The sequence below is a fragment of the Phalacrocorax aristotelis genome, chromosome 24 (genome assembly GCF_949628215.1).
Source record: "Phalacrocorax aristotelis chromosome 24, bGulAri2.1, whole genome shotgun sequence".
In the NCBI taxonomy this organism is placed as follows: domain Eukaryota; kingdom Metazoa; phylum Chordata; class Aves; order Suliformes; family Phalacrocoracidae; genus Phalacrocorax; species Phalacrocorax aristotelis.
Window position 1 is genome coordinate 6,135,756 of NC_134299.1, and position 24,750 is coordinate 6,160,505.

General features: G+C 58.3%; 4 protein-coding genes across 6 annotated transcripts in view; 1 reads left to right on the top strand and 3 right to left on the bottom strand.

The window, feature by feature from the left end:
* USP39 (ubiquitin specific peptidase 39) overlaps nt 1–2,247 on the bottom strand; it is a 3,833-nt gene extending 1,586 nt beyond the window's left edge. The window contains exons 1-8 of the mRNA XM_075117383.1: nt 1,889–2,247; nt 1,639–1,708; nt 1,433–1,527; nt 906–1,042; nt 670–822; nt 338–563; nt 176–253; nt 8–75 (exon numbers count right to left, since the gene is read on the bottom strand). Coding sequence (XP_074973484.1) covers nt 8–75; nt 176–253; nt 338–563; nt 670–822; nt 906–1,042; nt 1,433–1,527; nt 1,639–1,708; nt 1,889–2,219 — 1,158 coding nt within the window. The 5' untranslated portion in view covers nt 2,220–2,247. The remainder of the gene's footprint in view (nt 1–7; nt 76–175; nt 254–337; nt 564–669; nt 823–905; nt 1,043–1,432; nt 1,528–1,638; nt 1,709–1,888) is intronic.
* Nucleotides 1–14,836, bottom strand: part of LOC142068215 (germ cell-less protein-like 1) — a 27,734-nt gene extending 12,898 nt beyond the window's left edge. The window contains exons 1-8 of the mRNA XM_075117491.1: nt 14,735–14,836; nt 14,260–14,400; nt 13,939–14,039; nt 13,004–13,142; nt 12,629–12,702; nt 8,008–8,131; nt 6,248–6,338; nt 5,626–5,766 (exon numbers count right to left, since the gene is read on the bottom strand). Of these exons, the coding sequence (XP_074973592.1) occupies nt 5,626–5,766; nt 6,248–6,338; nt 8,008–8,131; nt 12,629–12,702; nt 13,004–13,142; nt 13,939–14,039; nt 14,260–14,400; nt 14,735–14,836 (913 nt within the window). The remainder of the gene's footprint in view (nt 1–5,625; nt 5,767–6,247; nt 6,339–8,007; nt 8,132–12,628; nt 12,703–13,003; nt 13,143–13,938; nt 14,040–14,259; nt 14,401–14,734) is intronic.
* Nucleotides 2,449–4,252, top strand: C24H2orf68 (chromosome 24 C2orf68 homolog). The gene is made up of 4 exons (XM_075117413.1): nt 2,449–2,668; nt 2,864–2,979; nt 3,549–3,667; nt 4,061–4,252. Exons 1-4 carry the CDS (start codon nt 2,574–2,576, stop codon nt 4,181–4,183), a joined length of 453 nt encoding a protein of 150 aa, XP_074973514.1. The 5' UTR covers nt 2,449–2,573; the 3' UTR covers nt 4,184–4,252.
* LOC142068151 (ubiquitin carboxyl-terminal hydrolase 17-like protein 6) overlaps nt 14,745–24,750 on the bottom strand; it is a 13,360-nt gene continuing 3,354 nt past the window's right edge. The window contains exons 5-19 of one of the 3 annotated variants that reach the window (XM_075117377.1): nt 24,475–24,614; nt 24,316–24,386; nt 23,673–23,755; nt 23,302–23,413; nt 22,827–22,967; nt 22,506–22,606; nt 21,571–21,709; nt 17,421–17,533; nt 16,929–17,129; nt 16,375–16,485; nt 16,197–16,299; nt 15,980–16,047; nt 15,749–15,819; nt 15,106–15,188; nt 14,745–14,846 (exon numbers count right to left, since the gene is read on the bottom strand). In XM_075117377.1, the coding sequence (XP_074973478.1) occupies nt 15,142–15,188; nt 15,749–15,819; nt 15,980–16,047; nt 16,197–16,299; nt 16,375–16,485; nt 16,929–17,129; nt 17,421–17,533; nt 21,571–21,709; nt 22,506–22,606; nt 22,827–22,967; nt 23,302–23,413; nt 23,673–23,755; nt 24,316–24,386; nt 24,475–24,614 (1,501 nt within the window). In that variant the 3' untranslated portion in view covers nt 14,745–14,846; nt 15,106–15,141. Of the gene's footprint in view, nt 14,847–15,105; nt 15,189–15,748; nt 15,820–15,907; nt 16,048–16,196; nt 16,300–16,374; nt 16,486–16,928; nt 17,130–17,420; nt 17,534–20,409; nt 21,270–21,570; nt 21,710–22,505; nt 22,607–22,826; nt 22,968–23,301; nt 23,414–23,672; nt 23,756–24,315; nt 24,387–24,474; nt 24,615–24,750 lie in introns of those variants that run through there. The other 2 variants (XM_075117375.1, XM_075117378.1) reach the window with 2 other exon arrangements.

Consider the following 24,750-nt stretch of genomic DNA (forward strand, 5'->3'; position numbering starts at 1 on the left):
TACTCACCAGGTCTGGGTGAGGCAGTTTCTTGGTGAAGATGCGCATGGAGCCCTGGAAGACGTCGGTGACAATAGCTATGGGGACAGAAGGACATTGGTGAGGGACCGGGGGTGGTAACCTTCATCTGAGAGGGTGTCCCAAGGGGATGAGGGGCCTTCATCGCCCTCTGCTCACTCTTCTTCTTCTTCTTTGTGCCACCCAGAGCCGAGTGCAGCGCATTCAGGAACCAGGAGAGGAAGTCCACCCCGTCCCCTGCAAACCAGAGGGTAAATCAGAACCTAGGGAGGGGGCCAGATCCAGCGCCTCCCCCCCTCACCATTCCATCCTCCTCCTCACCTTGCTTGGTGATCTGGAAGTTCTTCTTGCTGCAGAGGACGACGGCCTGCAGCATCTCGTGGGGCGAGACGTGTGCTTTGAAGTTCCGCGGGTTCCACAGCTTCCGCATGAGCTCCCCAAAACGCTGCACCAGCAGGAACATGATGTCCCCGGGCGGGCGTTGGATGCTCTTGTAGTTGTCCTCCTCCAAAAAGTAATTCCTCAAGGGCGGCACATTGGATAAAGCCTGTGGGGAGAGGACCTGGGAAGCATCCCGCCAGACCTGGGCGGGGGGGTGTCGGGGGTTTTCACTCCACAAATGAAGCCTGGAGCCCCCCCGGCACAGACGATACCTGAAGCACAGCATTGGCATAGTCATTGGCTTTGATATTGTTGAGCCCCACGATGCCGGGCAGGTATGTGGTGCCATCGTAGGCACGGGAGAGCTTAGCCTGTTTGTCCAGGTTGGCGATCTGCTGCGCAGTGAAGGTGGGCTTCAGCACGTACTGCGGGAGAGAAACGGTGTCGGACAACGAGGGGCGGACATGAAGCCGAAACCCCGGGGCGGCTCAGCCCCCGCCCCCCGCACCGTGATGTCCTCCAGCGAGGAGTCAATGATCTCGTAGTTGTCGGGGAGGCAGTAAAACTTGAGGGTGTGGAGGTTGAGGAAGACATGGTGGCTGAACTGGACGCTGTGGATGTAGGCGTGAGACTTCAGCCCACGGCCTGCAGGGGAGAGGAGGGGGTCAAGGCAGGGGGTGGGGGGCACAAGGGGGTCGAGGGGGAGGTGGACGGAGCCTCGGGACCGCAGAGAGAACAAAGCGGGAATGGAACACTCAGGCAAAGGTGGAGGTGGGATGGAAGTGATTCCCAACCCACACCTGGAGGCTGCTTCTTTCCACTCCGAGTGTCCATGTCCCCCCCAGCAGCACCCCAGCCCCTGGGTGTCCCCCACATCCCACCCCCAGCAGCACCCCAGCCTTGGGTGTCCCCCACATCCCACCCCCAGCAGCACCCCAGCCCTAGGTGCCCCCCACACACCCCCCAGCAGCACCCCTTTCCCTGGGTGTCCCTGTGCCTCCCCCAGCAGCACCCCAGCCCTCGGGGGGGGCTCACCCTGGAAGTACTTCCCGCAGACGAGGCAGGCGTAGACATTGATGTGGGACAAGGAGATGGAGCAGAGCTTCTCGAAATCAAAATCTAGAACGCTCCTGGGATGGGGACAGAGCTGTGTGGGGGACGGGGGGGGACCCCCACGATGGGGGGGGGTGCCCCGAGAGGACCCCAAAGTGCCCCAACCCATCCCGCCCCCTCCGGCTCACCTGTTGATGGTATCTAGGTAGGGGCAGTGCCGGCTGCGCTGATCCTCGGGGTCGAAACGGCCATAGCGCGCTGGGGAGGCGGGAGAGGGCGTTAGCGATGGGGGGCGCGTTAGGGGAAAGGGGGATGTCTCGCTAGGGAAAGAAGGGGAGCCCAGTGCCTCCCGCCGACCCCAGACCCAAGCCCCCAGGATCAGGCTCAGCCCCGCTGACCGCCCGCCCCCCGCCCACTCCCACCGCTCTCGGTCCCCACCAGCTGGCTCGGACTCAGGATCGGAGTCGCCATCAGGCTCCCGCTCCCGCTTGACCCGCACCGGGCCGACGGGGGCGGCCGAGCCCCCCCAGGAGCCGGTACCGGTACCCGGCTCCCGCTTGAGCCGTGCGGGATCCACCGGGAGCGGGAGGGCCGGACCCGCCGCCGCCGCCTCCCGCCGCCCCCGGGACCGCTCCGCCTCCCCATCCCGGGAACTCCGCGACAAGCCCCGCGATGAAGAGGAAGAGGAGGAGGAGGAGGAGGAGGAGCTGCCGCCCGCCGCCCGCGGGGCCGCCCGGGCCTCCCGCTCCCGCTTCCCGCGGCTCGACATCCCGCCCAATGCGCATGCGCGGCGGCCGCACCGCGCAGGCGCAGGCCGGGGGCGGAGTCAGAGCGCGGCGGAGGGGGTGACTGCGCACGCGCGGAAGCTCATTTGCGGGGTCTACGCATGCGCCGTGACAAACCGACCGGGCCGCCTGCGTTCTCGCTACTGCGCATGTGCTTAGCCGCCGGTAGGGGGCGGGTCGTGTCCCTTCTTCGCATGCGCAGTGCCGTCATCCCTCTCTAGCGCATGCGTAGCGAGCCTGCGGCGGCCGGTGGGACTTTTAAAGGGACCGCGTCCCATTAACAGTGGGGCATCTCACCCCTTCGTCTTCCTGCAGACCGGCCCTGGTGGTGGCGGCTGATGGACGCGGCCGCGGACTGGGGCTGCCGGCCGGGTGGGCGGCTCGATATGAATCACGGCTTCGTGCGGCATATCCGCCGCAACCAGATCGCCAGGTACCGGTACCCGTGGGGCCTTGAACCGGCTCGGGGCCTCCCGAGGATACACACACACGCCACCCCCCAGCTCTGGCTCAGCGCGGCCCCAGTCTCCTCTGTGTCATCCTCGGTGTCCCCGGGACCCCCCATGACACTCTCGGTGTCGTGTTTCCCCCCGCGGTAACCCTCCGGTTCTCCCCCGCCGGTGCGCAGGGACGCCTACGAGCGGGCGGTGCGGCAGGAGCGGGGGCGGGCGCGGGGCCGGCTCACCCCGACCCCCCCCCGGCCCCGCCGACCCGACCAGCAGGTGTACCGGCCCCGCCGGCCCGGTGAGCCCGGGGAGGGGGAGGGGACGGGGGGGGAGGGGAGGGGGGGCACCCATGGGTGGGCTGGGGCGGCGGGGGAGGCACCCGAGGGGGTGATGGGGATGTGGGTGGCAGCCACGGGTGGGCTGGGGGGGGGGCATCAAAGGGAGCACTAGGGATGGGGGGGCCCCCATGGGGGGGGGGGCACCCCACGGTGGGTTGGGATGTGGGGGGGATACCCCTGAGCGGGCCGAGGAGGTTGAGCACCCGTGGGGGGGAAGGGGGGAAAGGGGGAGGGACCCCAGGGTGGGCTGGGACGTGGGTGGCACCCCTGAGTGGGGTGGGGGTGGAGGAGCACTCTAGGAGGGGGATAATGGGGGGGCACTCAAGGGCATCACAGGGGTGGGGGGCACCTCAGGGTGGGCTGGGACATGGGGAGGCACCCCTGGGTAGGGTTGAGGGGCACCTTAGGAAGGGGGAACATGGGGAACATGGTGTGGCACCCAAGGGGCTGATGGGGATGGGGTCACCCCTGGTTGTGCGGGTTGGGGGGGGGGGGCGGTGGCAGCCCCCTGAGGGTGCAAGTGCCCCAGGGGGTCCTGGGGGAGACACCAGCCCGGGGTCCCCACCCCCCGACACCCGTGGGCCCCGGCTCTTCTGTCTGGAGTACGAGGGGGACGACGGTAACGTCACTGCTGTCGTCGTGCACCAGGTGGGGACCCCGTGACCCCCACCCACACCCCCACTCCCAGGGGTGGCTGGGCGGGACCCTGGGGGTACCCATATGTGGGTGGGTGGACAAGGAGGGGTGACACTGGGTGGAGGGGTAGTCTGGGCACCCATGGGTGAGGGGGGGGCTGCCTGGTGAGTGCTGGGTCCCCTGGGTTGAAGTGGGGGTCCCCCATGGGGCAGGGGGGTGCTGTGGGGCACAGTGGGTGGCTGGTGGGTGCTGGGTCCCCTGGGGTGAAGTGGGGGGTCCCCTCACGGGACAGGAGGGTGCCCATGGGGCAGGGAGGTGCCCGGTGGGTGCCAAGTCCCCTGGGATGAAGTGAGCATGGGGGCTGCAGCCGTGGGGCATGGCCAGTGATGGGGTGCCACGGGGCAGGGGGACAGCGCGGAGGAGGTGACACAGCGGGTGTGCGCCCAGAGCCCAATGGAGCCTGCCCTGCGCCGGGCCCTCTGTCAGCGGGTGCAGGATGAGCTCAGCAAGCGCCGGGGGACGGGGTGATGCTCCCCCACCCCCCCCTTGGGGACACTGCTCCCCTCCCCCCAGGTGACAATAAAGGTGCTGCAAGGCTCCGGTGTCTGTTCTCACTTGGGAAAACTGAGGCACGGGGGAGAGACCCTGCTGTGTCACCAAATCATGTCCCCACTGCCATGGGTGCCCCCCCCCCGGGGTGGGTGCTGCATCCCCAGGCCCCACCCCCCCAACCCCCCCGGTGCCATTGTGTCCCCTCCCAGGTACCCCCCGCAGTGGCAGGGCCACAGCATGCCCCTGTCCTCCCCCACCCTGGGTTGGTCGCACATGGGGCCAAGCCCAGGTGTCCCCAGAGCTGCTCCCACCCCTTTGTGGGTCTCCTCAGAGTGGGGTGTTCTGGGGTATTGGGGGAGGGTCTTCCCAAATTGGGCCCCTTTGTTATTGTAGGGACTCCCCAAAGTAGATCCTGGTCTTTATTTAATGTAGGGTCACCCCAGTGATCATCCTGCTGCTCTGTAATCGTAGGGTCTCCCCAAAACGAGCCCCAGTTCTTATTTATTCTAGGGTCTCTCCAAAATGAGCCCTGGCTCTATTTATCGTAGGGTCTCCCCAGACAGCCTCCAGTGGTTTGTTAGTGTAGGGTCTCCGCAGGTACCAGGGGCTCGGTGTCCACCTGGGAGGGGACGGTGATGATGAAGATGGCAGGGGGGTGGCCACGGCAGCCACAGGCCTGGGCCAAAGGCCAGCAGCAGCAGGAAGAGGAAGGCGGTGAGGCCAAAGGCCACCAGGCACCAGCACCGGTGTCCCCTGCACTGCTGCTGTGCCATGGCCTGTGTGCTGCGGGTGAAGGTCCGGCCCTGCGGGGACAGCGGGAGCCATAGGGTAATCTGTGACCCCAGACCATATATATATGTATACATATATATATATGTGTGTGTATATATATAGTGTTGGGGGACATACGGCCCCATAGTACCATCCTGCTACTGGGCCCTGCATCCCTATAGTGCGCCCCCACCCCGGCCATGATCCTTCCCCTGGGCCTGTGTGTCCCTCCCTAGGGCCTGTATGGCCCCAACACAGAAAGGACATGGAGCTGTTGGAGTGGGGCCAGAGGGGGCACAGAAATGCTCCGAGGGCTGGAGCAGCTCTGCTGCGAGGCCGGGCTGGGAGAGCTGGGGTTGTTCAGCTGGAGAAGAGAAGGCTGTGGGGAGACCTTACTGTGGCCTTCCTGTGCTTAAAGGGGGGCTGTAGGAAGGCTGGTGGCAACCTCTTTAGCCAGGCCTGTTGTGACAAGACAAGGGGTGATGGTTTTAAACTAAAGGAGGGGAGATTTAGACTGGATATAAGGATGAAATTTTTTTACAATGAGGGTGGTGAAGCACTGGAACGGGTTGCCCAGAGAGGCTGTGGAGGCCCCATCCCTAGAGACATTCTATGGTTCTAAGTGGAGCAGCCGAGTACTCGCTGACCTGAGGGCATTAGGGAATCTCTCTCAATAATTCTGTCTGACGCCAAGTCACTGATGATATACTGTAATCTCAAGTGTGTGAACACCAACAGGAACGCATTCCCCTGTTCCGATTCCAGGAAGGCAACGTCATCCTCAAAATCTGCAAGACGGAGCACCGGTAATACACGTTGGTTTTCTAAATATTTTCCAGAGCGTATTTGTATTTGACATTGAGGTTTACTTTATTAAGCACAGAAAGTTTTTATGGACGAGCAAACCATCTTTTGGAGCTAAACCCGAGAAATTACTTACACTCAAACCCTTTTGGCAGAACTGTTAGACCAAACTTTTCCTCTTTGGAAACACACACGTGCCTTCTAGCGAGAAGGCAACAAAAGCTTATCCTAACTGAACAATAGCAAAAGCAACGAAGCAAAACTAGCGACCATGTCTGCTCACTTGAAACATGTGGACAAAACAGTGAAAAGGCTATCGGTGCTGAGAACCTGATCCCGGGGACTGCTGGCAGAGGCCAGCCTTCCCAGAGAGAAGAGAAGAAAGTTGGGAAGTGGAGGAAGACTATCGTATTTTACCTCTGACCAGCCTCTTCCACAACCCAAGGCCATGCCAATTAATCCTACCTCTCCTGCGCCTGGCAAACCATGCATCAGCTTCGGTTAAGAGTTGTTTCAAAGACCCATTCCAAGTAGGCACTAGCTGGAGGAACATCCACTAGGGAAAATAAACAAACTCTAGTGAGTTAATTGAAGAAGTCTTCAAAACAGTAATACATGCGTTATTAACAGCGCTTTCTCATAATGCAAACCACTCTGACCTACTCAAGAAAGTACTAACTGTAGTTGCTCTATTTCTGAAAGGGAAAATGCGTCTAGGACATTTGGACTACGTGTCTGCAATCAGAGTGAAGAAAGAGCTTTCAAGGGCCACAAAAGCCACACAAACTCTTTTCCTACAAACCACACCACCAATGGGGATATAACCAGTCCAAGAATTAAGTCCTTAATGTTACCGGTGGACAACAAATCCTCCAGGCATCGCGGAATGCCTGTTTAGCTACTGGGGGGCTGGAGGAAAGAAAAGCACGCAAGACATACAAATTAATGTACAAGGTTGTAAGTCTCATACCAAGGACACATGCACATACATCACTTATGGAAATATACCTTTTCTTATAAAGTGTAAGGCATATAAAGCTAGAATTTGATAGGTTTCCGTCCAAATGAAGTGAAATATACTGCTCTACTAGGATTCATGATTTTCCTTCTCAGCAGCAGATGTGCCCATTATGAGGTGCTATCACTCACTGAAGTTTACCTGAGAGATCAAAAAAATAAAGTCTATTTGTACAGCACCGTATGCCCTGACCTCTTAACTCAGCATTTCAACTCAGGGCAGCACATAACATGAAATCCAATTCTGATTTTATTTCATTACATAAATATTTCCATACCTTTAGCATATCCCCTAACTACGATGCCATACAACATGCTACTCTAAAACCAGGACCTCAGTCATCTTGCTGATCCTCAGGAGGCTACCTTGCTGGACCTGCACTGGAATCATGGCTTTTACACACAACAACAAAAACAAAAATCAAGAATTTGCTTCTACCATCACTTGTTCAAGACAAAGCCATGGTTTCTCCCCACTTCTGTCACAGGAAAAGTAATACAAGAGAACAGACAGTAAAGATAACAGCACTCTTCACTCCCAAAGCGCAAGACGTCACACAAAGAATTTCACCCTAACACGAGCCCAAAATAAAACGCTTGTAAGAAATGGCATCTTTTTTGTAGGTACGCACTAGGATTTATTCCTTTCAGAGCTTCTGTACGAGGAAGCAGCCAGGAAGCCTTCGTCCTTGGATGCACAACAGATACAGAGACCCAGCACCAGCAACTTCCCTTCAGGTTCCTACCCTTGAGTCCCAATGAACACTACAGTTGGACTGGGTCAGCAAGTGCTGTACAGGTCCACTCCGGAAGCGCTTTCCTTGCTCTGCAATAATATTAACATCGCAGGAGACTCTCAGCCATTTGTTTAGCAAACAAGAACCTGTCCTCCGGACACCAAAAGACAGTTTTCAGGACTGTTTTCACAAAGGATGTGCCAAGGTTAAGATGATGAGATTAAAACAAAATTAAGTTGCAAGGGACAGAAACAAAGAAACTTTTCAAACACGAAGCTACAGCTACGCTTCCTAACGTTACTATCAAAGGCACAAGGCATGTTGTGTAACTGCTTGCATCCACAGCGAGAGTGGTAAGTCAGAAATGTAAGGGGAAGAAAAGGAAAAAGTCTTGAGTCACGCTTACCATCTACCAGACATTCTTTCATCACAAATACAGTTTCTCTTGCGAGGAAGAAAGGAGCCGCTTACCTGGCACAAATAGATCTTATGCAAGTTCCACTCCTCTCCCAGAGCACAAATTTTGACATCGCTGTTCTCCCCATTCACAAACAGAGTCTGATAAATATACTTAGAAGTGCTTTTCAGCTGTTTCCTATGCAAAAAGGCAAACAGAGACACACTCCTTCAAATTTGTCTGTTACAGAGGCAGCACCAGGTACCGGAAAGGGCTTTTTTCCTCCCCATGAGGGACCAGCCTCCCCCCCGCCGTTGCTCACCTCCCCTCTCTTGTTCACTGCAGCAGCTGCTGCTGGGACCTTTCCGAAGCAGACAAGAAACTCCCCCCTGGCCCCGGCCCCCCACCAACCTCACAGCGACAGCCCTTCCCCTCCGCCCCTCCCTTTCCCGCACAAGACCCCGAAGACCGGGCTCGGCCCTCGAGCGCCCCGGGCCCTGCCCGCACAGCCCCTCACTCGCCCCCGGCCTCGCCGGGCCCCTCCGCCCCCCACGGCCCCTCCTGCCCGCCGTGCCACCTCAGGGCCAGCGCGACCGCCGCCAGCCCCGCAGCCCCTTCCCGCCACCCGCCCCTGACAGAGCCGCGTCCGCGGCCCGGAGCCCCCTCGGAGGCGGCCACCGCCGCGCTTCCCCTTGACGGCCCGGCCGCCGCCGCCCCCTCAGGAGGCCGCCCGGAGCGGTCGGATCGTCTCAATGACTCCAGCGCAGGCCAGGCCGGGAAGGGCGCACAAGAACCCGATCGGCTGAGTGCTCGTTCACCTCAGGGCATTAGGGGATCGTGAGTTTGTGCTTAAAACAGACAAGTCATCAAAGAATTCTGCGAGACATACAGACAAAACCAAGAAAGCAAGCTAGGTAACAAGCAACCGTCAATAGCCTAGAAAGTCGTGTTGAGCGAGCTGCACGCTTTGGAAGAAACTGTACTTCACCACTGACAGTTAACTGACGCCTGAATACCTGAGGTCTTTGAAGAGCGCCACACTCTGGTGAGGCATCAGGTTATTCAAGAGCCATTCCAGGCACCTAGATTAAAAGCAAGGAATTAGTACCTTCCTTTTTTTCTTACATATCTCGACATTCAAGCAACAGTTGCTCAGGCTCACAAAGCCTGCTTATGTACCGCGTGATTCTGAAATACTGCTTTAACGTGCCCAAGACATGAATGCATAAAAGTATGAAGGGGAGTTCTTTCAAAAACATGAACTTTACCATAACACTTTCCAAAATTTTCTGTAACTCTTGAAGTTGCATTTAGTGTCTCTCAGGGAAGAGTGAAAGCTATATTCCTAGTACTGTTAATGCCACAAAAAGCCCTGAGAACACACTAATTCTCAGCAGAAGGAAGCAGCTAGCACTAACCTCAGCATTCTGCTCCAAAATGTCTAATTACCCCTCCTAATTAAGATAAACTCAAGCTCAAGTTCTGAATATTAAAGCAGCTTTGAGATAAAAGAGTCAATGACGGCAAGTATTGTTTCACTGTCACGCTGAAGACCAAATATATTGTCTTTACTAGTGTACGTTAGTAATTAATTCATTCACAGCACAGGCCGATCAATTGACCAGAATCTACACCAAATTTAAGGTAACTGGTTATAGTAGAAACCCAAAAACTAAACAGAACAAGCAGAGCCCAAGCCACATACATTTAGAAAAAAAAAAAACAAAAACCAAAAACCAAACCAAAGAAACCACAAACAGAAAACCACCAACCTAACCTGGGCATTATCTCACTGCTTATAAATCCACACTTTTAATTAGAAAGGAATTCTTACCGTTTCTTCCCAGAGCCTAACCCGTATGTCCCCTGCTGAATTGTAATAACCACACACAGTTTCCTCATTGTTTCATCACATTACTGGATTAAGCCATCCTGTGGGGAGTTAAAAACCCACAAATAACTCAAGTAAGACACTTAATTCAAATTAAAACTCTCAAAAGCAGCACACGGAACAAGAAAAATAATTCATATTTACCTTCATGCAGAACAAAATTTATGAAGGGAACTTTTCATAAGCAAAACCACTCTGACCTACACAAGGAACATCTAATGGTAGTTGCTTGTTTTTGTAGGTACGCACTAGGATTTATTCCTTTCAGAGCTTCTGTGCGAGGAAGCAGCAAGGAAGCCTTCGTCCTTGGATGCACAACAAATACAGAGACCCAGCACCAGCAACTTCCCTTCAGGTTCCTACCCCTGAGTCCCAATGAACACTAAAGTTGGACTGGGTCAGCAAGTGCTGTACAGGTCCACTCCGGAAGCGCTTTCCTTGCTCTGCAATAACATCGTAGGAGACTCTCAGCCATTTCTTTAGCAAAGAAGAACATGTTCTCTGGACACCAGGGTTAAGACCAGGAGACTAAAAAAAATTAAGTCGCAAGAGACAGAAGCAAGGAAACTTTTCAAACACAAAGACACAGCTACGCTTATGTCCTACAAATCTCTTGGTATCACTATTCTCCCCGTTCACAGATTTCGATACGTATACTTAGAAGTGCATCTCAGGCTTTTCCTATACCAAGAGGCAGAGAGAGACACACTCCTGTGGGCCCACAGCACGTCGTCTCTGCCATCCCATCCTCCAGACGCTGTTCTCCTGCTCCCACCTGCGCCCCAGGGGCCACAGCTCCGGCAGAGAACCACCTGCTGCTGCCTGGGCTCCTCCCCAGGGGGACAGCGTCGGTGGCTGGATCCAATGGATCTCAGCATCCATTTCATAGAATCACTGACTCCTTGAGGCTGGCTGGGAGGTCGCCGGAGGGTGGAGTTAGATGGTCCCACCCCGCTGCTCAGGGAGGGCACCTTGCAGCCGCTTGGTTGTGCCCATGTGCAGAGGGCTGTGGAACATCCCCAAGGCTGAAGACTCCACAAGCTCCCTGGGCCACCTGTGCCAGTGCTCGGCACTGAGCAGCCTTTGCACTTCCCGTTCCTGAACTGCATGAGGTCCCTGTCAGCCCAGCTCTGCAGCCTCCCCAGGTGCCCCAGGATGGCAGCAGGACCCCCTGGCCGAATCGCCAGCTCCTCTCGGGCTGGCGACACCTGCCAACTTGCTGAGGAGGCGCTCTGCCCCATCCATCACCCAGAGCGTTAGGTGAGGGAGGGGCGAAGCAGGATCAGAGCCACTATTGACCCCCGGGAGACGCCGCTACGTCCTGGCCTTGCGCTAGGCTTGCTGCCACCGAGCGGCACCCTCTGGGCCCGGCCGTTCAGCCCCTTTCAGTCCCGCTCGCTGTCGGCTCACCCAGCCCACTTCCAGTCGAGTGGCTCCAACTGCGTGTTTAGAAAGAAGAGACTGCAAGATGGGCGCACGCAAGCACACAGCTTTCAAAATCCCACGCCACAAACCTCCCACGCTGGGTATTTCCGCCAATTGCCCCAAAGCCTCCAGAGAAGAAAACACCCCGTAAGCTCACGCCTGCAAGGCCAACGACTGGTTTTAATTCCGGCTTTGGCTTTTCTGCCCGTTGCCTCCCAACGAGCGCTGTTTTTGCAAGGCGATCCCAAAAGCTGAACGCAGACTAGAGCTCTTCCTCGAGGGACCTGTGGGCAGGCGTGCCAGCCGGCAGAGCCGTCCAGCTCTCTGGAAGCTCTCTTTGAGTCCTTCCTGGCCAGAGGCAGATCTGGGAGGAGAGACAGGGTGGGCTGCCGGCGCCCTTTGTGCAGCTTGGTCCCTGCTGGGGGCGGTCTCGGTGCTTCCTGGATTATTCTTCCTCCTCTTCGGCATTGCGGGAGTCAGATGCTGCGCTCCTCCCGCACCCAGGGTCACAATCTGCCCCCGCCACCGCTGCAGCGCCCCGAGTGCCTGTCCCACCTGCATCTCTGGGGCGCTGAGACCCTCCTCCTCCTGCCCCTCTCCCTGCCCCTGCTAAGGGCTCCTAGTCCATGGTGACCACAAACAGGCTGTGGGGATCATAGCCGTGCCGTGGGGATCTGCTCCCCACTCCGTGCTCCGCTGAGTTTGCTCCCAAGCAGCCCTGGGGGCGGGAGCCCCCTTGGAGCCGGCGTTGGAGGGCCTCGGGAGCTGCATCGCCTCTTGGGGCTCGGGCACAACGTGAAGGACTTGTTCTCTACCTCTTCCTCTTGCGTGCTGAGCGGCGGCACCCCCTGTGCTCCACAGGGGGGCTGTGGATATCATAGCCCCGCTGACAGCATCTTCTCTGCTCTCTCTGCTTTGGCAGGCTTTGCTCCTGAGCAGCACTGGCTGCGGGAGCTGACTGGCAGCTGCTCTTGGAGGGCCCTGGAGCTGCGCCGTGCCTGGGAGCGCGGTCAAGACTCGCAGGGCTAGTTCTCTTCCTCCTCCCTGCTGAGTGGTCGTAGTCCGTGGGGTCCACGACCCAGCTGCGGAGATCACTGCCCCACTGCGGCGATCTGCTCCGGGGCCTCTCCCTGCCACCCTTCCTCTGGGAAGAAGGGCTCGGTCCACGCTCCTCCTTGTTGCTGTCCTCCTGCATGGTGTGCAGCAGACGGCCCGAGGGCGGAGAGCAGACCAGGCAGTCAGCTTTCCTTCTGGACACCAGCCTTGTAAAGCTGCAGAAGAAGCGATGCCAGCAGAAGCCCACGCAGGAGGTAATGCTGAGCCTGCCTGGCCAGATGGGGCACAGCCAGCCTGCCGATGCTTCCCGTGCACCTGCCCACGTGGGCTGGCTGGTGCTGGCTCTGGCGGAGGAGCCGCTGTCCCCTGGAGACTCCTCCATGCCCGCTGCCACGTCCTGCAAGGAGAGCTGGGATAGGGTCCTGCCCTGTCCTCCTCAAGGGAGCAGAGCCGTGGGAAGCCCCAGAAGGTGCCTGAGGGGACAGCTAAGGGCCTTCCAGAGCCTCTCCTGGAGGGCTGCAGAGGCGGAAGGGCCAAAGGCGCACCAATGGGACGGATCTAGGGGGGGTGCTTTGAGAGGGAGCAGCGTCGCAACTGTCAACAGCGGTGCCGCGTGCGAGGGAAAAGAGAGCGATGCCAAGATGCCAGAAAGAAGCCCACCGCCCACGTGCTGCCCTGAGCTACCTCCCCAGGGTTACCTTGGTCCGACGAGGCTCATCCTCTGCTCCCACAGAACCCACTTGCTTCCTGCTGGACCCCCACAGGCTGAGGAAGGAACGGGCATGCGATGGTGCCGGTGAGGAAGCAGCCATTTCGCCAGGTTTCGGATCAGAGCACCTGGAGAACAAAAACAAAGAGAGGCATCTCTGTTTAGGGCTCTTCTTGCAGCCTCCTCTCGGGTTCAGTCCTTTTGTGGGAGCGGTTTCTACGACAGAGGGAAGATGCAACCAGGGCCACAAATGGCATTCTGGCAAGTTCAGCTGGGGTCTTCCCCAATCCCCCTGTCGGAGCAAGGCCTCGTCTTTATAACCCCTATGGCCTCCATTTCATAGAATCGTAGATTCGTCAGGCAGTTTGGACTGGAAGGCACCTGAAAGATCAGCTCGTTCCACCTCCCCTGCCCTGGGCAGGGACACCTTCCACCAGACCAGGTTGCTCAAAGCCCCGTCCAGCCTGGCCTCGAACACCTCCAGGGAGAGGGCACCTACAGCTTCCCTGGGCAACCTGTGCCAGGGCCTCGCCACCCTCACCGTCAAGGATTTCTTCCTAACAGATATCTAACCAAAACCTACCCTCCCTCGCTTTAAAACCGGTCCCCCTCTTCCTACCACTACGCTCCCTGATCAAGAGTCCCTCCCCATCTCGCCTGTAGGCCCCCTTTAAGTACTCTTCCCTACGTCAGCCAGCTTCACAGAGCAGGCAAGCAGCAGTTTGCACCAGGGCAGCAGCCTAAAGCCCGCTAGGGAAAGATAACGACTGACGTGGGGTAGCTCAGGTCTGACAGCGCTCAATGGTGCGGCCTGTACTCGGTCTCCTGTGAGAGAAACGCTCGGGGGGATGAGAAGAAAATCAGCAAAAACCAGGAGAGGAAACGTATTCTAAACAGGTTTTAGTACCGCTTGTTATTTATTACCTGATGTAAAACAGCAGATACGCTTGCTGCCTGAGCACGGTGTCGATGCCACAACGATCCACAGACTCATCGTCCATCTTATACCACATTCCGCTGCTGGCCTGCAAAGAAAGGCGTCGATATCTGGAGATGAACGGCACGGTGCCTCCACAAACCCAGGCAGAGAACTGCAGAACCAAGAGAAAGCCAAAACCAACCCAGCCCAGCCCCTAGGGAGACCTTCTCGCCAAGACCCTCGGCTGCCAGTAACACTGCCGTGAAAGCGTGTCTTCGGCAGGATAGGTTTTGCCCTTCCTTGCTAGGCAGGACGTCCCTCTTTACCTTTGTGTAGCAGAAATAGTGTCCGTTATAACAGCTGCGACCGCGGTGCACCAGGACCGCGTATAAGGAGTAGAGGAGTGGCTCCCCAGCTGCGTGAGACATGTACGGGCGAAGATCCAAGTACTCGGGGTACTCCACAACCTACGGAGAGAGCAAGAGGGCTCAGAAGCGATCCTGAAATACTACGTGAACTAGCCTTCCAAGACTAAGGGCTAGAGGCGTAGAAAGACATCTCTGGGGCTGACGGCAACTCGGCGCTCCCTAAAGCTACGTGTCGTGGTTTGGGTGGCAGGAAACTGTTCTCGGCCAAAGCAGCTCTGCCGGAGCAGGGCACGTGCTTCTCCTCCCGCGGGAACTCTCCTCTCCTGGCAAGGGAACGCAAGGACCTCAACGCGAACAGCCGGTGAAAGGCCCTGCTGCTTTGGGAAACCCCCTGCGCCGGGAAGAGGAACTTGCGCTCCAGCTGCGTACACACCTTGCTGATCTTCCCGCCGGTGAAATCGTCAAACCTCTTCAGGCACACCGTGAGAACCATGGGCGCGCGATGGATTGTAAACCTCTTGGAGGCGGCGACCATCTTGTCACACCTTGGAAGCAAGCACAGAGGCGAGGGCTGAAACGCACCCTGCGACGCACCCTTTCTTCCCCCCGGAAGGCCAGACAACCCTTCCCGTCTCACACATCCTTGCGCTATTTTAAAACTACTCAGCACTGTAAGGCCACACTAAAGCCAGCTGCGTCGTCTTCTTGTGCGTTAAGCCTACACGAAACGACGGCTTATGCTCAGCGACACGCAGCACCTTCACGCAGGATCTAGTACTATTAGGACGTTAGCGTTCATCTTACTGGCTACACCGATAGCAGTTTTCGCCCTCCAGCCGCTCAGGTCGGACAAAGCCCTCCAGAGCATCGGTGACAGAAGAGGCTGCCTGGAGGAGTGAGAAAGGAGAGCACTGAGCTGCGGGAAACACCCTCACCCAAACACCTCCTAGGAGTTTACGCAAAAACCTAGCTAGACGACGCTGAGGAGACCCGCCCTCAGCCTGCAAGCAGCGTCCGGAAGGAGACAGGACGAGCCTTTGGTGCTGAACATTGCCCTCCTTTCCAAGGGATTCCCAAGGCTACCGAGAGCCACCTCTCCGTGGCGCTGCACAGTTCAGCTACCGAGGGTGTGCAGGGTCACCACGAAGGAAAACAATACCACCCGCCAGGCTAGGAGCCAGACGGGTGCTGAGGGAGGGCAAAGGGAAGAAGGCTGAGAGGACGTCAAGGGTGCAGAGAGGACAATTCGCACTCGCCCAGCTTCAAGCCAGCACCCACAGGCAGACCGCTGCCACGGCCTCCCCAGAGGGACTCGGGCCACTCCGCTTCCCGCCCACCACCAAGCTCTCTTCGGGTCACAGGAGACGTTTTTAAGCCAACCGCCTTGATTCTGGAAAGCTACAGGGGCCTTGGGATGCCCCGAAGCACAAGCGACAAGCCCTCTTACTTTCACATCCAAAGGAACGTCCAGGAAGGCCTCGTAGGAACTGGAAACTGCCTTGCAGCTCAAGCACGTGACTGGAAGGCAAAGCGAAACGCTCAGCGATAGGGGAGGTCGACGGTGCCCGTTCATGCTCCTCCTACCTACTGCGCCAGTCAGACGTACAGCTGTTTATCACAGGCAGCAGGCAGAAGGGCACAGCCAATCCCAAGGGGAACAACGGGTGGTGAGCAGTACCTCTGGATCTCAGAGAGCCCCCAAAGATTTGATGGACGATGGTAGTCGATTGAGAAGAGATGTCCAAGCTGGAAAGAAACGGTAAGGGGCAGAGAGTCATCTCCTCCAGGAGTTTTACTTGGCCTGAAAACCCTGGGCGTAGGTTCTCCTTGATGGGAGCACCTCAAGGAGTCCAAAGGGCTCGGGAGCATTGGAAAGGTAATTTGCTTGTGCTTACTCGCTGCTTCCGCTCAGGCAAGCGCTCTGCATGGCATCGACAGCAAGGCGTAGGAACTCGTGGGCGTCTTCCTGCGTGCCCAGCTGGAAATGTTCTCCTATGCCTAAGAAAGAGGAAGTTAGTCCTTCTCTCCTCCGGGAACAGACGGAGACATGGCAAAGCACCTGAAACGACTTACATGTCAGAACGCTGACGACACCCCAGGGCTCGATGGCACTGCCTGAGGAACGCAAGACGCTGTTCACGTGCGCTTCCATCCTGCACATCACGCAGACGCCTTGCTGACGACCTGAAGAGGGAGGTGGGAGCGAAGCAAGCTTCTCCGGTTAGCAAAATAGCCATAGCAATGGGAAACCTCACGGAGACCTTGGAGTCCCAGGAACGGCCTCCACCCCTCCCAAGGCCCCCACGTCCCAACAAGCCCAGGACATTCTAGTGCGCAGAAGACACTCTTCAGAAGGACGCTTCGCTGACAGAGCCTGTCTGTGCCACAGGCAAAGAGGGTTTAACTTGCAGGAGCTGGGACCAAGACGCAGGGCTACAAAGAGGCGCCTTTCTGAAGGGCAAAGAGACACCTAGACAGGACAAGCGGCTTCTAGGCTTCAGTGTTCACAGACGACCAACTCGGCGGGTCGAGAAAGGAGGGCGGCTTTTCTCCTAAGCTGAATTCCAGGTGCTGGGAACCCTTGGCAAGTGCCCAACGAACGAGGAGCTGTTCATCAAAGTACTCACACGACTGGCTGTGCTCCCGAGAGAGCAGGTAGTTGGCCAGAGGGGGCGTGTAGGTCAGGCACTGCAGGATGGAGTTGAGGAAGCACGTGTTGCCCAGGTTGTGGAGTCCCGCTCCAGCTCCCTGTCGGCGCTGCCAGGCCATGCAAATCTTCTCCGGGGGAAAGAGGACCCTTTGTGGAGGAGCCATTCCCTCGACAAGGACTGCAGGGAAACGACATTTGGGAAGAGGTGAGAAGGCAGCCCTGCTGCTGTCAGATCTTTCTGCCAGCAAGGACACCTTTCAGTGTCTTGTGCCTAGCGGCAGAGGAGTGACAAAAGGTGCTTTCCTGTCTCTAATGGAAAACACCTGGGTAAGCCTGGCTGCTAGCAGGAAAGCGCCCCAGGATTCGCCCTAGGCTCTCAGCGCATCAGCGGGCAGGGATGGAGCCCCAGCCGCGCCCGTTGCCTTTGGCGTTGGCAAAGGCCAAGCCTGCTGGCGAAGCCGGTACTCACAGGAGTCGTTCCCCGTTGCGGCCATCGCTCCTCTCGGGAACAGAGGGGAAGGCTCCGGATGCCAAAGGATGTCGGGAGGCGCCCCAGAGAGAGAGCAGCGCCGAGCCTGCCGCCTGATTGCAAAGAAATAACCGCAGCTCACCAAAAGGATTTAAAAAAGCGCCACATGAAACCCACAGAACGGTATCTGCCCTCAAATCTGTTCCGGTGGTGCTCGGAACTGCTGCAGAGCTGCAGGCTGACGCCTTTCCCATCGCTGACCCAGGGCCCCAGTCCACAGCACCTTCAAAGGCCCTTGGGAAAGGCTCCAATGCACGGCACCTTCTCTGAAGAGGACCTGCTGCTGGCCTGGGGCCAGCGTTAGCAGCAGAGCCCGCCGGCTCTCTAGCCCACGCTTTCCCACCTTGCATGCAGGAGCGACCGGCTTTTGGCTGCTACTTGAACAGCTCCCACTGCCGTGCTCCTCCTCTGCCAGCCTTCCTACCGCAGCACTCAGGGTGGGCTTCTCGTCCTTCTAGGCTGAGCCCAACGCCTCACGCTACACTGCCACCCCCCCACCCCCTGCTTACCCCTCCTAGGATACGGCAAAGAAAGAAGAACTACCAAACAGCAGCGCTACCCATAGCCCACGTGTGGCCAGCCTACAAAGGTGCGATGGCTCAGCCTAGGGCTGGCAAGGTACAGACCAGCCTCTACTTTCATCCCATAGCGACCTACTCTGCGATCTGTCCTGCAAGTCACGTCACGGTTACCTTTGAGAGAGGAGGGAAGCTGGGCAGAAGTGGGCAGGAAACGAGGAATGCTTGGAAAAAAGGAGCCGCGCGAGCAGCAAAGGCAGGAGCCGAGTTGTCCCGAAGGCCAGCTCAGCCCAACTGGCCTTCGCTGGCCCGCTCCTCAGGATCACAGGCCCTGGCCGGGTGAGCTCACAAGCGCCGGGCGGGTGCCGCATCACCGCCCCTTTGTGACACGGGGACGCACGGGGACGCGCTGCGGCCAGCAGCCGCCACAGCCCCGGCACCTCCTGTAGCCAGCAGCTGGCAGCCCCCGGGCTTCCCCACGCGCTGCTGCCGAAGCGCCGTCTGTCCGCCGGCAGAGCTCCCACCTCTTCGCCGAGCCACACAGCCAGACGGACGAAGCGCTGGCCAGGCCTGGAAGCGCTCCTGCTCGCAGCTTTGCCTGCCACCTGCGCTCGCTGAGGCTTTCCTTTCTGCTCTGCCCAGCTACGGGACTGTGTCCGTGAGACTGGTGTAGCAAAGCACCTGGTCTCTCGCAGGTTCTTTTCCAAGGAGTTTGATCTGCCCCCCACCAGGTACAGCCACAGGCTGACTCTGAACGACAGCTACCAAATAAACGCCCTCAGCAACTGCGCTGCATTGACCTTGGCTGCCTCTCTCACCCTCCAGCTCCCCAAAACATTGGTGGGCAGCGCCTTAGCACCTGGATTCACCCCTTGACCTGCTCGGAGGCCAGGGGGCATTGCTTCCAGCGCACGCTGGGGCCCTGCCACAGCAGCACTAGCAGGGTCCAGAGCCCTTTCCCTGGGACCAGCCAGCAGCCAAGCGCCACGTTCAATGGTCACGCCACAAGCTCACCGAGCAGGACAAAGGCAGCTTTGCTTCCAAGCCTCCTCTAGCACCGCTCCTCCAGCTGGCAGCCATCCCACACTCCTAGGTGCAGAGTGACCTCACTGCTGAGCTCAGGACAGGGTCAGGGCTCCGGAGCTGGCAGCGCCCGGTGCCACCCAGGAAAGCAGAGGACCCTGGCAGCTGGAGGTTGAGCAGGCTGTGCCCGCTCCTCACTCACACGCTTCAGCCACAGCTCGTGTGCTGGGGCAGCACGGCGTTCGTTACCCTTCACAAAGAGCCACGGCAGGCGGGCTGGCTTGGCTGAACGTGGCTGAAGAACGCCTGTGCCCCGAGGGGCGCCTTTTGCGGAAGGCATCTTGGGCATAAGATGGCCGGGCCAGAGTTCTTTCTTCTTTGACTTTCTATAGCATTATTCCTCTGAAGGTGCCGGGGTGGGCGTGGGCGGGGCAGAAAAAAGGAAGAAACACCATTCCTTGCTGTCATGACTAAAGGCTCCAAGGAAGCTGAGCAGAAGCAGGTGCCGCAGCTCGGCCTCGGGATGGCAGCAGGACCCCCTGGCCGAATCGCCAGCTCCTCTCGGGCTGGTGACACCTGCCAACTTGCTGAGGAGGCGCTCTGCCCCATCCATCACCCAGAGCGTTAGGTGAGGGAGGGGCGAAGCAGGATCAGAGCCACTATTGACCCCCGGGAGACACCGCTACGTCCTGGCCTTGCGCTATAGGCTTGCTGCCACCGAGCGGCACCCTCTGGGCCCGGCCGTTCAGCCCCTTTCAGTCCCGCTCGCTGTCGGCTCACCCAGCCCACTTCCAGTTGAGTGGCTCCAACTGCGTGTTTAGAAAGAAGAGACTGCAAGATGGGCGCACGCAAGCACACAGCTTTCAAAATCCCACGCCACAAACCTCCCACGCTGGGTATTTCCGCCAATTGCCCCAAAGCCTCCAGAGAAGAAAACACCCCGTAAGCTCACGCCTGCAAGGCCAACGACTGGTTTTAATTCCGGCTTTGGCTTTTCTGCCCGTTGCCTCCCAACGAGCGCTGTTTTTGCAAGGCGATCCCAAAAGCTGAACGCAGACTAGAGCTCTTCCTCGAGGGACCTGTGGGCAGGCGTGCCAGCCGGCAGAGCCGTCCAGCTCTCTGGAAGCTCTCTTTGAGTCCTTCCTGGCCAGAGGCAGATCTGGGAGGAGAGACAGGGTGGGCTGCCGGCGCCCTTTGTGCAGCTTGGTCCCTGCTGGGGGCGGTCTCGGTGCTTCCTGGATTATTCTTCCTCCTCTTCGGCATTGCGGGAGTCAGATGCTGCGCTCCTCCCGCACCCAGGGTCACAATCTGCCCCCGCCACCGCTGCAGCGCCCCGAGTGCCTGTCCCACCTGCATCTCTGGGGCGCTGAGACCCTCCTCCTCCTGCCCCTCTCCCTGCCCCTGCTAAGGGCTCCTAGTCCATGGTGACCACAAACAGGCTGTGGGGATCATAGCCGTGCCGTGGGGATCTGCTCCCCACTCCGTGCTCCGCTGAGTTTGCTCCCAAGCAGCCCTGGGGGCGGGAGCCCCCTTGGAGCCGGCGTTGGAGGGCCTCGGGAGCTGCATCGCCTCTTGGGGCTCGGGCACAACGTGAAGGACTTGTTCTCTACCTCTTCCTCTTGCGTGCTGAGCGGCGGCACCCCCTGTGCTCCACAGGGGGGCTGTGGATATCATAGCCCCGCTGACAGCATCTTCTCTGCTCTCTCTGCTTTGGCAGGCTTTGCTCCTGAGCAGCACTGGCTGCGGGAGCTGACTGGCAGCTGCTCTTGGAGGGCCCTGGAGCTGCGCCGTGCCTGGGAGCGCGGTCAAGACTCGCAGGGCTAGTTCTCTTCCTCCTCCCTGCTGAGTGGTCGTAGTCCGTGGGGTCCACGACCCAGCTGCGGAGATCACTGCCCCACTGCGGCGATCTGCTCCGGGGCCTCTCCCTGCCACCCTTCCTCTGGGAAGAAGGGCTCGGTCCACGCTCCTCCTTGTTGCTGTCCTCCTGCATGGTGTGCAGCAGACGGCCCGAGGGCGGAGAGCAGACCAGGCAGTCAGCTTTCCTTCTGGACACCAGCCTTGTAAAGCTGCAGAAGAAGCGATGCCAGCAGAAGCCCACGCAGGAGGTAATGCTGAGCCTGCCTGGCCAGATGGGGCACAGCCAGCCTGCCGATGCCTCCCGTGCACCTGCCCACGTGGGCTGGCTGGTGCTGGCTCTGGCGGAGGAGCCGCTGTCCCCTGGAGACTCCTCCATGCCCGCTGCCACGTCCTGCAAGGAGAGCTGGGATAGGGTCCTGCCCTGTCTTCCTCAAGGGAGCAGAGCCGTGGGAAGCCCCAGAAGGTGCCTGAGGGGACAGCTAAGGGCCTTCCAGAGCCTCTCCTGGAGGGCTGCAGAGGCGGAAGGGCCAAAGGCGCACCAATGGGACGGATCTAGGGGGGGTGCTTTGAGAGGGAGCAGCGTCCCAACTGTCAACAGCGGTGCCGCGTGCGAGGGAAAAGAGAGCGATGCCAAGATGCCAGAAAGAAGCCCACCGCCCATGTGCTGCCCTGAGCCACCTCCCCAGGGTTACCTTGGTCCGACGAGGCTCATCCTCTGCTCCCACAGAACCCACTTGCTTCCTGCTGGACCCCCACAGGCTGAGGAAGGAACAGGCATGCGATGGTGCCGGTGAGGAAGCAGCCATTTCGCCAGGTTTCGGATCAGAGCACCTGGAGAACAAAAACAAAGAGAGGCATCTCTGTTTAGGGCTCTTCTTGCAGCCTCCTCTCGGGTTCAGTCCTTTTGTGGGAGCGGTTTCTACGACAGAGGGAAGATGCAACCAGGGCCACAAATGGCATTCTGGCAAGTTCAGCTGGGGTCTTCCCCAATCCCCCTGTCGGAGCAAGGCCTCGTCTTTATAACCCCTATGGCCTCCATTTCATAGAATCGTAGAATCGTCAGGCAGTTTGGACTGGAAGGCACCTGAAAGATCAGCTCGTTCCACCTCCCCTGCCCTGGGCAGGGACACCTTCCACCAGACCAGGTTGCTCAAAGCCCCGTCCAGCCTGGCCTCGAACACCTCCAGGGAGAGGGCACCTACAACTTCCCTGGGCAACCTGTGCCAGGGCCTCGCCACCCTCACCGTCAAGGATTTCTTCCTAACAGATATCTAACCAAAACCTACCCTCCCTCGCTTTAAAACCGGTCCCCCTCTTCCTACCACTACGCTCCCTGATCAAGAGTCCCTCCCCATCTCGCCTGTAGGCCCCCTTTAAGTACTCTTCCCTACGTCAGCCAGCTTCACAGAGCAGGCAAGCAGCAGTTTGCACCAGGGCAGCAGCCTAAAGCCCGCTAGGGAAAGATAACGACTGACGTGGGGTAGCTCAGGTCTGACAGCGCTCAATGGTGCGGCCTGTACTCGGTCTCCTGTGAGAGAAACGCTCGGGGGGATGAGAAGAAAATCAGCAAAAACCAGGAGAGGAAACGTATTCTAAACAGGTTTTAGTACCGCTTGTTATTTATTACCTGATGTAAAACAGCAGATACGCTTGCTGCCTGAGCACGGTGTCGATGCCACAACGATCCACAGACTCATCGTCCATCTTATACCACACTCCGCTGCTGGCCTGCAAAGAAAGGCGTCGATATCTGGAGATGAACGGCACGGTGCCTCCACAAACCCAGGCAGAGAACTGCAGAACCAAGAGAAAGCCAAAACCAACCCAGCCCAGCCCCTAGGGAGACCTTCTCGCCAAGACCCTCGGCTGCCAGTAACACTGCCGTGAAAGCGTGTCTTCGGCAGGATAGGTTTTGCCCTTCCTTGCTAGGCAGGACGTCCCTCTTTACCTTTGTGTAGCAGAAATAGTGTCCGTTATAACAGCTGCGACCGCGGTGCACCAGGACCGCGTATAAGGAGTAGAGGAGTGGCTCCCCAGCTGCGTGAGACATGTACGGGCGAAGATCCAAGTACTCGGGGTACTCCACAACCTACGGAGAGAGCAAGAGGGCTCAGAAGCGATCCTGAAATACTACGTGAACTAGCCTTCCAAGACTAAGGGCTAGAGGCGTAGAAAGACATCTCTGGGGCTGACGGCAACTCGGCGCTCCCTAAAGCTACGTGTCGTGGTTTGGGTGGCAGGAAACTGTTCTCGGCCAAAGCAGCTCTGCCGGAGCAGGGCACGTGCTTCTCCTCCCGCGGGAACTCTCCTCTCCTGGCAAGGGAACGCAAGGACCTCAACGCGAACAGCCGGTGAAAGGCCCTGCTGCTTTGGGAAACCCCCTGCGCCGGGAAGAGGAACTTGCGCTCCAGCTGCGTACACACCTTGCTGATCTTCCCGCCGGTGAAATCGTCAAACCTCTTCAGGCACACCGTGAGAACCATGGGCGCGCGATGGATTGTAAACCTCTTGGAGGCGGCGACCATCTTGTCACACCTTGGAAGCAAGCACAGAGGCGAGGGCTGAAACGCACCCTGCGACGCACCCTTTCTTCCCCCCGGAAGGCCAGACAACCCTTCCCGTCTCACACATCCTTGCGCTATTTTAAAACTACTCAGCACTGTAAGGCCACACTAAAGCCAGCTGCGTCGTCTTCTTGTGCGTTAAGCCTACACGAAACGACGGCTTATGCTCAGCGACACGCAGCACCTTCACGCAGGATCTAGTACTATTAGGACGTTAGCGTTCATCTTACTGGCTACACCGATAGCAGTTTTCGCCCTCCAGCCGCTCAGGTCGGACAAAGCCCTCCAGAGCATCGGTGACAGAAGAGGCTGCCTGGAGGAGTGAGAAAGGAGAGCACTGAGCTGCGGGAAACACCCTCACCCAAACACCTCCTAGGAGTTTACGCAAAAACCTAGCTAGACGACGCTGAGGAGACCCGCCCTCAGCCTGCAAGCAGCGTCCGGAAGGAGACAGGACGAGCCTTTGGTGCTGAACATTGCCCTCCTTTCCAAGGGATTCCCAAGGCTACCGAGAGCCACCTCTCCGTGGCGCTGCACAGTTCAGCTACCGAGGGTGTGCAGGGTCACCACGAAGGAAAACAATACCACCCGCCAGGCTAAGAGCCAGACGGGTGCTGAGGGAGGGCAAAGGGAAGAAGGCTGAGAGGACATCAAGGGTGCAGAGAGGACAATTCGCACTCGCCCAGCTTCAAGCCAGCACCCACAGGCAGACTGCTGCCACGGCCTCCCCAGACGGACTCGGGCCACTCCGCTTCCCGCCCACCACCAAGCTCTCTTCGGGTCACAGGAGACGTTTTTAAGCCAACCGCCTTGATTCTGGAAAGCTACAGGGGCCTTGGGATGCCCCGAAGCACAAGCGACAAGCCCTCTTACTTTCACATCCAAAGGAACGTCCAGGAAGGCCTCGTAGGAACTGGAAACTGCCTTGCAGCTCAAGCACGTGACTGGAAGGCAAAGCGAAACGCTCAGCGACAGGGGAGGTCGACGGTGCCCGTTCATGCTCCTCCTACCTACTGCGCCAGTCAGACGTACAGCTGTTTATCACAGGCAGCAGGCAGAAGGGCACAGCCAATCCCAAGGGGAACAACGGGTGGTGAGCAGTACCTCTGGATCTCAGAGAGCCCCCAAAGATTTGATGGACGATGGTAGTCGATTGAGAAGAGATGTCCAAGCTGGAAAGAAATGGTAAGGGGCAGAGAGTCATCTCCTCCAGGAGTTTTACTTGGCCTGAAAACCCTGGGCGTAGGTTCTCCTTGATGGGAGCACCTCAAGGAGTCCAAAGGGCTCGGGAGCATTGGAAAGGCAATT